Source organism: Andrena cerasifolii, unplaced genomic scaffold (assembly GCF_050908995.1).
Source record: "Andrena cerasifolii isolate SP2316 unplaced genomic scaffold, iyAndCera1_principal scaffold0045, whole genome shotgun sequence".
Taxonomy (NCBI): domain Eukaryota; kingdom Metazoa; phylum Arthropoda; class Insecta; order Hymenoptera; family Andrenidae; genus Andrena; species Andrena cerasifolii.
Genome location: NW_027484938.1, coordinates 1 through 16,256, shown reverse-complemented (window position 1 = coordinate 16,256; position 16,256 = coordinate 1). Strand labels below are relative to the sequence as shown.

The following is a 16,256-nucleotide window of genomic DNA, read 5'->3' as shown; positions in this document are numbered from 1 at the left end:
GGCTGGGGAAGGAGATGAGGGGAGGGAGGTACTGGGGGGCTGAGGAGGAGAGGAAGTGCAGGGTGTGTGGATGGGAGTCAGAGACATGGGAACATGTGTGGGAGGTGTGTGCGGACTGGGGGGAGGGGAGGGGGTGGCAAGAAGTGGTAAGGGAGGTGTTGAGTGACGAAGGAGGTGGGGAGGACTGGATGAGGAGGGTGGAAGAAAGAAGGGGGGTGGAGAGGAGGAATGGAAGATTAAGGAATGAGAGTGACAGTAGGCGAGCGGAAGCGGGAGTCGGATGGTAGGGAAGGAAGTGGGGAGGAGGAGGGAGGGGCGGGCGAGGCGTGCGTGCGTGCGTGGCGGGGGCGAGAGAGCGAGCGGGCGAGCGAAATAAGTTGAAGTAGATTTAAGAGCCGATAGTTAATAAGGTTTTGTAGATGTAAGTGTGTAAGAGGATTGTAAACCCCGAGGGGACGCAATAAAGACTACTACTATATACTTTTAACTTTTAATTTTTAAAAAAAATTTATTTTTTTTTTTAATTTTTTAAAAAAAAATTTTCTTAATTTTTTTAAATTTTTGTTTTTAATTTTTTTATAATTTTTTAAATTTTTTAAATTTTTTATTCTTTAATTTTCTGAAAATTTTTTTTTTAATTTTTTTTACTGTCGTTTTTTTAAATTTTTTATTTTTTTATTTTTTTAATTTCATTAAAATATCTTATAATTAAAAAAAATTATTTTTTTTTAATTTTCTTTTAAATATTTTTTAAATTTTTTTAAAATTTTTTTTTATTTTTTTTTAAATTTTTATATTTATTTTAATTTTCTATTTTTAAATTTTTAAATTTTTAAATTTTTAAATTTTTAAATTTTTAAATTTTTAAATTTTTAAATTTTTAAATTTTTAAATTTTTAAATTTTTAAATTTTTAAATTTTTAAATTTTTAAATTTTTAAATTTTTAAATTTTTAAATTTTTAAATTTTTAAATTTTTAAATTTTTAAATTTTTAAATTTTTAAATTTTTAAATTTTTAAATTTTTAAATTTTTAAATTTTTAAATTTTTAAATTTTTAAATTTTTAAATTTTTAAATTTTTAAATTTTTAAATTTTTAAATTTTTAAATTTTTAAATTTTTAAATTTTTAAATTTTTAAATTTTTAAATTTTTAAATTTTTAAATTTTTAAATTTTTAAATTTTTAAATTTTTAAATTTTTAAATTTTTAAATTTTTAAATTTTTAAATTTTTAAATTTTTAAATTTTTAAATTTTTAAATTTTTAAATTTTTAAATTTTTAAATTTTTAAATTTTTAAATTTTTAAATTTTTAAATTTTTAAATTTTTAAATTTTTAAATTTTTAAATTTTTAAATTTTTAAATTTTTAAATTTTTAAATTTTTAAATTTTTAAATTTTTAAATTTTTAAATTTTTAAATTTTTAAATTTTTAAATTTTTAAATTTTTAAATTTTTAAATTTTTAAATTTTTAAATTTTTAAATTTTTAAATTTTTAAATTTTTAAATTTTTAAATTTTTAAATTTTTAAATTTTTAAATTTTTAAATTTTTAAATTTTTAAATTTTTAAATTTTTAAATTTTTAAATTTTTAAATTTTTAAATTTTTAAATTTTTAAATTTTTAAATTTTTAAATTTTTAAATTTTTAAATTTTTAAATTTTTAAATTTTTAAATTTTTAAATTTTTAAATTTTTAAATTTTTAAATTTTTAAATTTTTAAATTTTTAAATTTTTAAATTTTTAAATTTTTAAATTTTTAAATTTTTAAATTTTTAAATTTTTAAATTTTTAAATTTTTAAATTTTTAAATTTTTAAATTTTTAAATTTTTAAATTTTTAAATTTTTAAATTTTTAAATTTTTAAATTTTTAAATTTTTAAATTTTTAAATTTTTAAATTTTTAAATTTTTAAATTTTTAAATTTTTAAATTTTTAAATTTTTAAATTTTTAAATTTTTAAATTTTTAAATTTTTAAATTTTTAAATTTTTAAATTTTTAAATTTTTAAATTTTTAAATTTTTAAATTTTTAAATTTTTAAATTTTTAAATTTTTAAATTTTTAAATTTTTAAATTTTTAAATTTTTAAATTTTTAAATTTTTAAATTTTTAAATTTTTAAATTTTTAAATTTTTAAATTTTTAAATTTTTAAATTTTTAAATTTTTAAATTTTTAAATTTTTAAATTTTTAAATTTTTAAATTTTTAAATTTTTAAATTTTTAAATTTTTAAATTTTTAAATTTTTAAATTTTTAAATTTTTAAATTTTTAAATTTTTAAATTTTTAAATTTTTAAATTTTTAAATTTTTAAATTTTTAAATTTTTAAATTTTTAAATTTTTAAATTTTTAAATTTTTAAATTTTTAAATTTTTAAATTTTTAAATTTTTAAATTTTTAAATTTTTAAATTTTTAAATTTTTAAATTTTTAAATTTTTAAATTTTTAAATTTTTAAATTTTTAAATTTTTAAATTTTTAAATTTTTAAATTTTTAAATTTTTAAATTTTTAAATTTTTAAATTTTTAAATTTTTAAATTTTTAAATTTTTAAATTTTTAAATTTTTAAATTTTTAAATTTTTAAATTTTTAAATTTTTAAATTTTTAAATTTTTAAATTTTTAAATTTTTAAATTTTTAAATTTTTAAATTTTTAAATTTTTAAATTTTTAAATTTTTAAATTTTTAAATTTTTAAATTTTTAAATTTTTAAATTTTTAAATTTTTAAATTTTTAAATTTTTAAATTTTTAAATTTTTAAATTTTTAAATTTTTAAATTTTTAAATTTTTAAATTTTTAAATTTTTAAATTTTTAAATTTTTAAATTTTTAAATTTTTAAATTTTTAAATTTTTAAATTTTTAAATTTTTAAATTTTTAAATTTTTAAATTTTTAAATTTTTAAATTTTTAAATTTTTAAATTTTTAAATTTTTAAATTTTTAAATTTTTAAATTTTTAAATTTTTAAATTTTTAAATTTTTAAATTTTTAAATTTTTAAATTTTTAAATTTTTAAATTTTTAAATTTTTAAATTTTTAAATTTTTAAATTTTTAAATTTTTAAATTTTTAAATTTTTAAATTTTTAAATTTTTAAATTTTTAAATTTTTAAATTTTTAAATTTTTAAATTTTTAAATTTTTAAATTTTTAAATTTTTAAATTTTTAAATTTTTAAATTTTTAAATTTTTAAATTTTTAAATTTTTAAATTTTTAAATTTTTAAATTTTTAAATTTTTAAATTTTTAAATTTTTAAATTTTTAAATTTTTAAATTTTTAAATTTTTAAATTTTTAAATTTTTAAATTTTTAAATTTTTAAATTTTTAAATTTTTAAATTTTTAAATTTTTAAATTTTTAAATTTTTAAATTTTTAAATTTTTAAATTTTTAAATTTTTAAATTTTTGTCTTATAATTTAAAAAAAATTTAATTTTCTTTTATATTTTTTCAATATATAAAACATTTTGTTTTTTAATTTTAAAATTTTTTTTTTAATTTAAAGAATATATATTTTCTTTTTGTTTTTAAATTTTTTTTCATTTTTTTTTATTTCTTTTAATTTTGGTTTTTAATTTTTTTATAATTTTTTTAAATTTGTTTTCTTTATTTTTTAATTTTTTTTTCGATTTTTAAAATATTTTGTTTCTTAATTTTTTTTAAATTTAAGAAAATTTTTTAATTTCTTTTTAAATTTTAAATTTTTTTAAAAATTTTTTTTTAATTTTTTAAAAAAATTATTTTTTATTTTTTCAAAAAAATTATTTTTTAATTTATTTATTTTTAAAATTTTTTTATTTTTTTAAACTTTTTTTCTAAAAAAATTTAATTCTTTTAAATTTTTTTAAAATTTTTTTATTTTTAAAATTTAAATTTTTTTAATTTTTGTCTTATAATTTTTTCTTTAATTTTTAAAAAAATTTAATTTTTTAAAAAAAAATTTATATTTTAATTATTAGTTTTTAATTTTTATTTTTTTTTTTTCATTTTTAAAACTTTTTTTACTTAATTTCGTTTACAATTTTTTAATTTTTTAATTTGTTTTAAAACTTTTTTATTTGTAAAATTTTCTTTAAATATTTTTTAAAAAAATTTTAAATTTAAAATTTTTTAAAATTATTTTAAATTTGTTTAAAATTTATTTTTAAATTTTTTAAAATTTTTTTTTGATTTTTTATTATTTTAAACAAAATAATTTTTTTATTATTTTTTTAAAATAAAAATAATCTTTTTTTAAATTTTTTTTTTAAATTTTCCTTTAATTGTTTTTTTAAATTGTTTTTTAAAATTTTTTTAAAAATTTCCTTTAATTTTTTTTAATTCTTTTTAATTTTTCTTTAAATTATTTTAAAAAAATTTAAAAAAAAATTTTTTATTATTTTTTTAATTTTATATTTTTTTTTTGCTTATTGTTACGTCCCTACTTCCTATTTGGAGTCGCGTTTTTTAGGGAGTTTATATTTTTACCCGCTTTTTAGCTAGTCCAGGGACGTTGACGCTCTGGGATATTTGAGAACTGGTCGATAGCAGATTATAATTGGATTTTGCATTTTCTTAATTACCTCAGTGCTCTCACGGTGATGGCTGGTCTATCGCGATCAGCCTCCATACTATACGCGCCGGTGTAATTTCGTAATTTTTGTTTGCGGTCCCGGGTTTTGGAGCCGCCCTTTCTCCGGGTGCCAGGGTAATCCCGATCTGAGTGGCCACCACTTCCCGGCTGACCGTCGGATCCTTGACAATTCCTAAGAGTTCCGGTTCACCGGCTGGTGCGTCGCTGTATAACCACTTTAATTTACGTAGCTGCACTCGGCGACCCGCACGGTGATTTCGGGGCATTCGTCTTTTGGAATTCACGATTGCATAGGTTAATTGACCGATAATCACTCTCCACCTTTCACACCAGGCGCCACCTCGGGCAACGTTCTGCTCTCTGGTGGTACCATCGGCGGAGGCGAGCGTGATTTTCCCTCATTCGCAACATTTATTTAGAATTTCATTTATATTTAAATCTATCGCGTCGATCACGCGTTACGCTTAATCTCTGGTAAAACCGCGGGCAACGTTCTGCTCATAGCTAATACCTTCAATCAGCGCAACCCGTGAACTGTCAATATGCATTTTCGTATTTGATTTCACTATTCCACAAGACGAACGTTTGATTTGGATTTGAGGAGTTGAGGGTGGAAACACTTCACTCACTGGTTTAACATAAAATTTTACCTTTATTTTTCTGTAACGTGGTTTCAACACTTTAAGTCCCTTTTTATTGAATGCGTATTAAACAATGATAATAACGGTGATACGATAATATGGTAATCACCTCAGCGGGTGATCAGTCCCTTTTTATAGGGCTATTGGTCACTCCTTCTCCAGGTTTGTCATATGACAATTAGGACGGTGGGAGATGAAATCTCCCAATCATCTGCCGTGGGAATCACCTGAAGAATTTGTTCCAGCGGGCTATCCGAGAGTTTTGTTTACTGCAGAATTTGAGCTATTGCGCACCTATTTCGGTGTGTTCTCCATGACTTAAGACGGATTCCTGCCGTTATACGAAACCCTCAGCAGCGTCGATAGTTGAATTCTTATTTTAATTCATATATTAGATTGTTACGCTTTTGGGTCTCGACGTACTCTGTACGATTGGTTCCGCACAGCCTACGTACTAGGGATTGAAGTTAATATACATCGAATCCGTATTGGAGCTCGATTTACGGGAAATAATGGGAGGGCAAGTGGCTAGCGATGATCAGGAGCGCAGCTCCGTGAAGGTGTTGACTCCACTGGCGGATGGGGCCTCTGTCCCACGCTGAACGTCAACTGGTGTTGGTTGGGCCTTTCCGGTGTGCGTGTAGACGGCTGGTTGCCACCTCTCGTGTTAGCTGTTTTCCTGCTCGCTGTTGCCGTCCGTAGATTCACGACTCGAGTTCTTCTTACCGCGAATTTCAATTATAGTGCCTTATCGGCTACATATTATGTTGATAATTTATGTGAGGTGGTTATAATATACCGAAGTACGAAATAGTATATATATATATGATTTAAAGAGTTGATTAATAGTAGACTCCACGTCGCGGGACGTGACACATATTATTATTATTTTTTATTTTAATTTTTTTTAATCTTTTTTAATTTTTTTAAAATTTTTTTATTTATTTTTTAACATTTTTTTTGCTTATTCTTATTTTTATATATATATTTTTTTTATTTTAATTTGTTAGGATGTTATGTTTGGTGGCCGTGGATAATTAATCAGAGAGTAATTATTGGTAGAACATGATTAATTTTATTGAGATTAACATAATATAACTTTAGTGATAGACAATCACATGTCACCATGTAACCAGAAACTTTTGTATATATAAAAAGTAAGTAGTGCCTGTATATAGACGGAAATCATTATAAGAGAAATAGAGCAATACTTTAGTCAAGTATACACATTATTGTGACGTGACGTATTTGGCGGGAAGATTTGAACCTAACACTCCCCTCTCAAATCGTACGGAACTATAACATATTACTTTCCTAGTCCAAATTTATGAACACAATTTTCACGAGCTGCACGACTTAATGGTTTCGTTAGGACGTCGGCCACCATCTCTTGTGTAGGTAGGTGCTGCACATCCACCAACTCATCCTTAATAGAATTTCGGATGAAATGAAACTTAATGTCTATATGTTTCGTCCGTTTATGGAAAACTGGGTTATTGGCTATACATTCAGCACCTCTATTATCAGTAAAGACAGTTATTTTACTGAGTTCTTTTACACCAATTTCCATCATTAAGCTTCTCAGGTGTATAGCTTCTTTGATAGCTTCTGATAGGCTAACATACTCAGCCTCTGCAGTGGATAAAGCGACTGTCTGTTGCTTCTGAGACCTCCAGGATATAGCTGCGTTGCGTAGGTTAAAGACATACCCTGTGAAGGAACAGCGGTCTGTGGGATCACCTCCCCAATCGGCATCAGAATATCCAACAATTGCACTATTTGACTTAGTATAGACGAGTCCTAAATCTTTGGTTCCAGCAAGGTATCTCAGAACTCTTTTTGCTTTAACAATATGCCACCTCTTTGGACAACTAGTGAACTGTGCTAACCTGGTTACTGTATTCGAAATATCGGGCCTTGTGGCTTCCGATAAATACATGAGAGCACCAATCAGTTCACGATAAGGATATTTCTCACATGCGTTATCACTTGAGCCATTATTACTTTCATCATAAAACTTCATTTCAGATGGTGTAGTGACTGTATTACATTTGTCCATTCCAAACCGTTTTGTGATATTTAGAATGTAGCCTCTTTGGTTTATCATAATTTTATCTTTGGATTGATTTATTTCTAATCCTAAATCTTTAATGTCAAACTTGGCTGCAAGTCCTCTTTTAATCTCTTCTATCCATTTGACATTTTTAGAAGCAATTACAATGTCGTCTACATATAATAACAGGAACAGAATATCATTTTTGCGATGAGCATAATACAAACAGGGCTCACCAACAGTTGGAGTCAATCCTAGATTCTTCAATCTTTCATCTATTGCTTCGTTCCATTTTCTTCCTCCCTGGCGAAGTCCATACAATGCTTTGTTGAGTCTACAAGTATCACCACCAGTTTTTATAGAATTTAATAACCTACTAGCTTTGCGACTTATATTCTTGTCATTACTGTGGCTTATTCTTTGTAACATTTCTTCTAGCATGTCCGTCATTTTCATTATCACCTCTTCGTCAAGTCGACCATTCAAATAGGCCGTTACTATATCTATTTGATGCACCTGAAGGCCATAACTAGCTGAAATAGCCATCAACATATGGATCGCTTGTAATCTAGCAACTGGTGCGAACGTTTGATGATAGTCAATTCCAAATCTTTGATTATATCCTTTTGTTACGATTCTGGCTTTATAGCGGACAATTGATCCATCTGGTCTATGTTTCTTTGTTAGAACGATGCGAGACCCAACTACATTCTGCCCATCCTTGTACTTTACTATCTCAAAAGTATCATTTTTAATTAAACTTGAAACTTCAGCTTGAATTGCTCTTTCCCATGCTTCCTTCTCCTCACTACTCAAAGTGTGTACTTCAAACTTCGAAACTTCAGCTATACCAGCAAACATTTCAGTGTTTCCCTTTCCTCATCAGCAAATACATTATAATCACCGATTTCTTCAGTTTGATTGTCGTCTTCACTTTGTTGTGAAGAATGATATATCTTCCTTGGTCGACCTCTATATCCAGTACGGAGTAACTTAGTGAGCAGTAAGACAATGGGGATTCTAGACCAGGTCCTCCGAGGGGAGCGCGGGGTGGGGGGAAGTGAGGCCGCGCGGGGGAGCGCGGCGGAGAAAAACATTGGCGCGGGGCCTGCGGGGAGAGGAAGACCGGGTGCGCGCGCACCAGCCGCGGAGTGGGGGAAGCCGTAATCGTGGAGGGGATCAGTCCGGGCCGAACCACCGCGGAGGCCTCTCCAGACCTGGCCCACCGTCGGAAATTTTTCAGAAGGAGGCATTGACCCCCGAAAAAAATCTCTTTCAGAACTTGGCCCACCCGAAAAATTTTTCAGACCTAACCCAGGGTGGGGACTGTCCTAGAAATTTTTTTCCAAACCAATATGCATCAGAAATTGTTTCGGACGATGTCGGGAAAGATCGGCGTTTTTCGACACCGCGTCTTCGAGGGAAAGAGACGGAGCATTACTTTAAAGTTAAAATTCTAGGAGGAAAAGCGACACCACTACATAGGAGATAGAATCGCATGCATTCTAAAGCGAACAGTATTTCAAAGCGTTTCGATTTAACGTCGCTGCGTTTCGCGCGATCTCGCGTAATTCGACTCCTCTGGAGCAGCCGTGCAGGGTGATGTCACTTGGCGGCGCGAAGAACGAAATAGAATTATGCAGCGTCAGCAGAAATCTTTTTTCCCAACGCAGAGAAATAATAATTATTGAAACGGCGAATCTTAAAAATTAGGCCGTGAGAGGAGGAACACGGGTAAATAAAATTGAGAAATAATATATGTTTAAGAAATATATATATATATATATATATATATTGTTACAAATAATAATATGAAAGAATAATATGAAGGAATAATATAGAATATAAAAAATATAATTAAAATTTATTTGGCTTAATTATCCCACTCGGTCACATCATCAGCAAATAGATTAGTTAATGGTAAATCCATAGGAACTTGCACAGGGTCAGTTTGAACTGCAACAACACTAGCCCGAAGCCCCGATACTTTATTCCTATACGTATCAAAATCAATATTTTCCGCTTTGACGTTTCGCCAAGCCACACTCTTTGGATGATACGCATGATTATTCCGAGATATAGTTATTTGTACATTATCATCATCATCGAAATCGCCTAAAAACGTTTGTTGTTCATATCGATGCATCCAATATTCCTCATCATCCTCGAAGTAGTCGTGTATTGGATTATCGCATTTTTAAAAACTTTTAAAAAAATGTCGCCATCCTGATTAGCTTCCGTCTCATAAAGTTCTGCACATCGAATTTCTTCGGTTTGAACCGCAACATTTCGACAGGCCACATACATTTTCGGGCTGGATGAATGGATAACTGCCGCAGCAGCGGTGATTGTAGCGGTAGCCGGACGTTTCAAATTCATGGGCAATGACATAATCTGAAACCGAGTTTTCTTATAATTCTCAAAGTTACTAACACAACGATTCATTGAAATATGATAATGGAAACTTACGGTATTAATCGATTGTATTTCCATGCGTTGAACGATTGATAATATCCTTCAAAAGCAATCTTCTTCAAAGCAATTTCACGTAACACAAAAAATGCAAAAAGTGTTTCAAAGAACTGTCAAAGTGACTGCAGGTTGACCACGATTTGAAGACAACTGGTCTCGCTGCATCTCCAAGCTCCCACATGTGGGCCCATGCCTAAAGTTGCATAGCTTTGCAAAGTAGGATGCCTTTGTTCTTCGCCATCTTCATCACAGGCCACCTGCATTTTCGCTGACCATCCTCACCTACTATACATATTCGAATTATTCACTAACCATCCTCCGAGTGCACTTATCATGTTCTTTGAATTCTTCTCCCTTCTTCTTTGGATACATCATTCGACTAGGTCACACCACTTTTGATTGCGTATCGAACGTTTATCGAACGTCTATCGTACCACTTTCAACATCTATCGTACTACTTTCAACGCCTAACGTACCACTCTGAACGTCTATCAAACGTCTATCGTACCGCTTTCAACGCCTAACGTACCACTCTGAACATCTGTCAAACGTCTATCATACGTGTATGGTTACCGCTTTGATCATGAATCGTACTACTTCTACATAATAATTACAACTATCTTCTTAATCTAGCGTACATGCAGGAGGTTGGTGGTTGAGGAGGGTGAAGCAAAACAGTTATGCATTAAAAATTGATTATATTTTATTTGTGTATTTCCCTCTGGCGTTTAGACCACCAGTTGAATATTTTTAAATACATTTTGCATGGCACAGTGCTTTGCGTGTCAGCCTCATCGCAGAGTATTAACTACATTTAGCTTATTTAGGGATTTGATATCCTCGTAGTCAATGTCCAGCGTCTCGATGATCACGTCCACTCTCGTATTTTCATCGAGGAAATCCACGAGCCAATCGCAGCAATTCCTATTCCAATTGCTCTGCAAATTATGCCATACTATACTATTCTTTGTTATATTATATTAAACTACTTTGATTTATATTTTATTTATTTACATTCTACTTAACCTTAAGAAGGTGACAGGTTCTCAAAACAGTTGACAAACATCATTTGCAATTTAAATTTACGGAATTTAAGAATTCTAATGAAAATATTAAAAATCGTTTTTTCTATTTTTTGGAATATCATAAAATATTTTACATTAGTTTCCACTTTGCTTACATCTTAAAATTTCAGTACTTGTCGTATGGCAAGGAAAGTATTCCTTTTATATAAAATGCAGTTAAAAATACGGTGTATTATTTACATAACAAGTTTCTTGTTTATAAATTATACTTTACACGTCGTCGCAACATTTAAAAGCAACGGAGATTTACTTTCTGAACTTATTTGTAAAGTGCTCCCTGCATTTTATCACAGACATGATTGTGAAATTAATTCATCGTGCAGGCGTTGTCGTAGAGTTTACGGCGTAGACACAAAAAATACCAATAATCATCATGTATTTAAGTCTCTTTGAATTTCTACGAACGTTTTACCTTTCGTCTCTGGCGTAATGCGAAACAGAATTAGTGTGCAAGCTGCAACGACTACAGAGAACGCTAAAAATGGTAGTGAGTGACCATAGTTCAAATTTATAGCTACCCATATGTAAAATTTGGTCGCTATAGTACCTAACACCCCACCAATTACACCTACGAGACACGTGCCCATCGCTTTGACCTCGGTAGCAGAGATTTCTGACATTAGGATGATCTGTAAAGAGACCAATCCGCAATTGAAAGTGAAAATCAATATTATGGAAGCTAGAAGTAGTGCCCAAGTGTACATCTGTACGTTCAAATTCAAGTATTCCTCCGCGTAAAAGAAAACACCAAACATGAGATCACAAATAGCTGCTGTAATACCCGACGCGAGAAGACCACTTGCGTTACACCGATAACAATATTCATCGAATAGTCAGACATCAAGTTGCTGGTTGATTTGAAGATGAGCTGACCGTATATGAGAATTGTAAAGAAACCACCGAAATTGTGCATCACGGTAAACAGCAGTATAATAATGAGGGCACGTAAATTTACACGCGATGCAAACTTGTCCTTCAGAGTTCCACTCTTTACCACGTCTTTCTCTGTTTTCGATAGGGAGTCAACCATCGTTTGCAATTCTTCAGAAACGTCGGCTTTCCCTCTTAGTTTTTCCAAAACGTCTTCCGCTTCGTCCACTCTATTTCTCATTATCAGGAAGTACGGTGACTCGGGCATAAAGCAACAGGCGATTGCGAAAGCAATGTTGACGACCAAGAAAATTCCAGCCATCAGAGATAACGAGAGATGCGGGGCAACTATGAACGTCACTGGAATGCCGGTATTGTATATAATGCCTACCACAGATGATGCAGCACCACGTGTCGCTGGTGACGATATCTCGCCTATGTACATTGGGAGAACGCAAATAAATATTCCTAATGCTAGCCCTGCCAGAAGTCTTGCCGCGTACAATTCCTATAAAAAAAAAACAAGCGTATGAATTAGCGATTGTAGCTGATAAGGAAATTTGGATAAATGAAAGTAATTTATCGAATTGAAATTTAGTTAAAAATTTATATGGTAACTGTAAAAGTAAACTACTATTTGTAAAATACAATTTTTAGTCTATGGTAAACAAAACATATGGGTCATTCCACGCCAAATTGCCCACTTTTTTCCCTTGATATCTGGAAATTTGTTTTAAACGGAATATGATGTAGTCCTCGTTAAGTTATGGGGGATTTAAGTCATTGTTTTGCCGATTTCGAATTTGTTTAAAAATTACAAGGCTTTGAATTTTTCGATTTTTGATTTTGAAGATGACATGACTGTTTTCAGCACAAATCTGATGAAGATTACTGTTTTCAACATGCAACAGTTTCGACCGCTTTCTTACTTGCTACCCTTAACGCCGTCATTCGAAATGATCATATTATCCTCTCCTGTTCAAAGGAGCCCACAACTGACTACGACGTTGAATATGAGCGGTAACACCTAAATGATGCAGTACCACGCCATGTAGCCTTATTTTATAGAGAACACTTCAGCGAATGTGGTAGTATTTTAGGGGTATTTTAAAAATCGTGACTACGAGCCGAAATTTGCAAAATAAAACTTTGTTTATAATTCTCATTATTGTGAAAATGATTTTTCAACCTGAAAAAAATTATTCCAGAAGGTCGATTCTTCTCGATTAAAATAAACAGGAATCGAGTAAATACGATAAATAGTTCCCCAGATAAAAAATCATCTGTAGCGTGACCTGTCCAGTGAATGAACGTTGTTCATGTAATACGAAAAATTAACGCCTATTTTTCTTTTTATTTTCTTTTTACTCATAACTTATACGGCGTTAATTCCGTTTATTCAATATTTGTCCTCACTGCCGTTCATTCATTGGCAAAAGTGTACATTTCTTACGTTACCATTGAATGAACAGCTTACCCGGTCTTTTTTTCTTTTGACACTTTCGCCGCGAGTGTGGAGATTAGGTTAACCCACCCTAAAGACCAAATTTTAACTACAGTAAATCCTCGTTACCAGCCCTACGAACGGGGCTGGCAGCGGGCTGCTAACGCGTTGTGGACACTATTCCGCGCGACCAATGGCGCGAGTGAGAAAACCCAATGAGCGAGCGAGAGGAAACGAAAGAGTCGACGGCAACTTCGTATCGACTCTTTGTCTAATCCTTTGCCAGACTTTTAATGAAAGTTATAACTATCAAATATTGTCTGACTTTAAGTAATAAAACAGCTCGCTTATAACAATAACATTCAGAGGATTAAATAACGACTTTTGAATACTAATTTTAAAAAACATGCAGCTTAAGTGTTAATTCCCTGGTCACCCTACAACTCATTTTCATGAAAATGGACAAAAATCGTGATATCAAATTAAACCACCCATAATTTCATAAGGACTACATCATATTCCATTTGGAACAAAGTCTCAGCCATCGACGGAAAAAAAATGATCTATTAGGGGTGGAATGACCCATACAGAATAAAATGACTACAGAGACACTCCAAACCAAATTAATCTCATGAATTTTGATGAAATTTAAACATGATATTAGTGCGCGTTAAAAAGGAGTATACATTTGTTTTACAATATTACACCCAAGTTATGCAATGTGTGCCTATTCGTGCGAAAACATTCTGTATAAATATATTTGTATCTCGAGCCCCATTCATTTTAACACTTAGAATTAGGTAGGTTGTTGACAAGAATGAAGAATTGCTGTGCCCTGGTCAAAGGGTACTATGTAAACGGCTATGAAATCTGTCTATTTCATTAGTAGACTATTTCATTAAGATACTCAACCGCCCGTAATAACGGCTCATATACAGTAGCGGACAACACAGTTACCACTTTTCCGATCCACTCTACTTCTATTACTTTTTAACATCAACCCAAAACTGCAGCATGTGCCCTATGTAGGTATATATTCTGGTGGAGAATTGAAAGCTGTATAAAACCCAGCTAACGGGGAATTTATTTAATTAACAAACAAAACAATACATAACATTAAACAAGACTATACACTTTTAAAGCCCCCACAAAATATTAGCGTCGAATCGAGAGATCATAACACGAAGGCCTACATCCCCATTGGTTGTAAGAATATAAGACTGATTTATTCCGTAGATGTAAACTTATATACAAAAGATGACGCGTATGCTCAGACGGTGCTCCTCGAGAAATTTTCTGGTCCTCCGAGGGGAGCGCGGGGGAGCGCGGCGGAGTGAAACGTGGGCGCGGGGCCTGCGGGGAGAGGAAGACCCGGTGCGCGCGCACGAGCCGCGGAGTGGGGGAAGCCGTAATCGTGGAGGGGATCAGTCCGGGCCGAACCGCCGCGGGGGCCCCGCGCCCACGTTTCTCTCCGCCGCGCTCCCCCGCGCTCCCCTCGGAGGACCAGAAAATTTCTCGAGGAGCACCGTCTGAGCATACGCGTCATCTTTTGTATATAAGTTTACATCTACGGAATAAATCAGTCTTATATTCTTACAACCAATGGGGATGTAGGCCTTCGTGTTATGATCTCTCGATTCGACGCTAATATTTTGTGGGGGCTTTAAAAGTGTATAGTCTTGTTTAATGTTATGTATTGTTTTGTTTGTTAATTAAATAAATTCCCCGTTAGCTGGGTTTTATACAGCTTTCAATTCTCCACCAGAATATATACCTACATAGGGCACATGCTGCAGTTTTGGGTTGATGTTAAAAAGTAATAGAAGTAGAGTGGATCGGAAAAGTGGTAACTGTGTTGTCCGCTACTGTATATGAGCCGTTATTACGGGCGGTTGAGTATCTTAATGAAATAGTCTACTAATGAAATAGACAGATTTCATAGCCGTTTACATAGTACCCTTTGACCAGGGCACAGCAATTCTTCATTCTTGTCAACAACCTACCTAATTCTAAGTGTTAAAATGAATGGGGCTCGAGATACAAATATATTTATACAGAATGTTTTCGCACGAATAGGCACACATTGCATAACTTGGGTGTAATATTGTAAAACAAATGTATACTCCTTTTTAACGCGCACTAATATCATGTTTAAATTTCATCAAAATTCATGAGATTAATTTGGTTTGGAGTGTCTCTGTAGTCATTTTATTCTGTATGGGTCATTCCACCCCTAATAGATCATTTTTTTTCCGTCGATGGCTGAGACTTTGTTCCAAATGGAATATGATGTAGTCCTTATGAAATTATGGGTGGTTTAATTTGATATCACGATTTTTGTCCATTTTCATGAAAATGAGTTGTAGGGTGACCAGGGAATTAACACTTAAGCTGCATGTTTTTTAAAATTAGTATTCAAAAGTCGTTATTTAATCCTCTGAATGTTATTGTTATAAGCGAGCTGTTTTATTACTTAAAGTCAGACAATATTTGATAGTTATAACTTTCATTAAAAGTCTGGCAAAGGATTAGACAAAGAGTCGATACGAAGTTGCCGTCGACTCTTTCGTTTCCTCTCGCTCGCTCATTGGGTTTTCTCACTCGCGCCATTGGTCGCGCGGAATAGTGTCCACAACGCGTTAGCAGCCCGCTGCCAGCCCCGTTCGTAGGGCTGGTAACGAGGATTTACTGTAGTTAAAATTTGGTCTTTAGGGTGGGTTAACCTAATCTCCACACTCGCGGCGAAAGTGTCAAAAGAAAAAAAGACCGGGTAAGCTGTTCATTCAATGGTAACGTAAGAAATGTACACTTTTGCCAATGAATGAACGGCAGTGAGGACAAATATTGAATAAACGGAATTAACGCCGTATAAGTTATGAGTAAAAAGAAAATAAAAAGAAAAATAGGCGTTAATTTTTCGTATTACATGAACAACGTTCATTCACTGGACAGGTCACGCTACAGATGATTTTTTATCTGGGGAACTATTTATCGTATTTACTCGATTCCTGTTTATTTTAATCGAGAAGAATCGACCTTCTGGAATAATTTTTTTCAGGTTGAAAAATCATTTTCACAATAATGAGAATTATAAACAAAGTTTTATTTTGCAAATT

At 30.7% G+C, this 16,256-nt stretch overlaps 1 protein-coding gene across 1 annotated transcript; it reads right to left on the bottom strand.

Moving 5' to 3' along the window:
• Window positions 1-11,197: 11,197 nt before the first annotated feature.
• On the bottom strand, window positions 11,198-12,204 carry LOC143378061 (facilitated trehalose transporter Tret1-like; the record flags this gene model as incomplete). Its single annotated transcript, XM_076829905.1, is given in 2 exon segments — window positions 11,198-11,619; window positions 11,622-12,204. Coding segments are annotated over 2 exon segments (1,005 nt in total), but the record flags the coding sequence as incomplete, so codon positions are not given.
• Window positions 12,205-16,256: the final 4,052 nt, after the last annotated feature.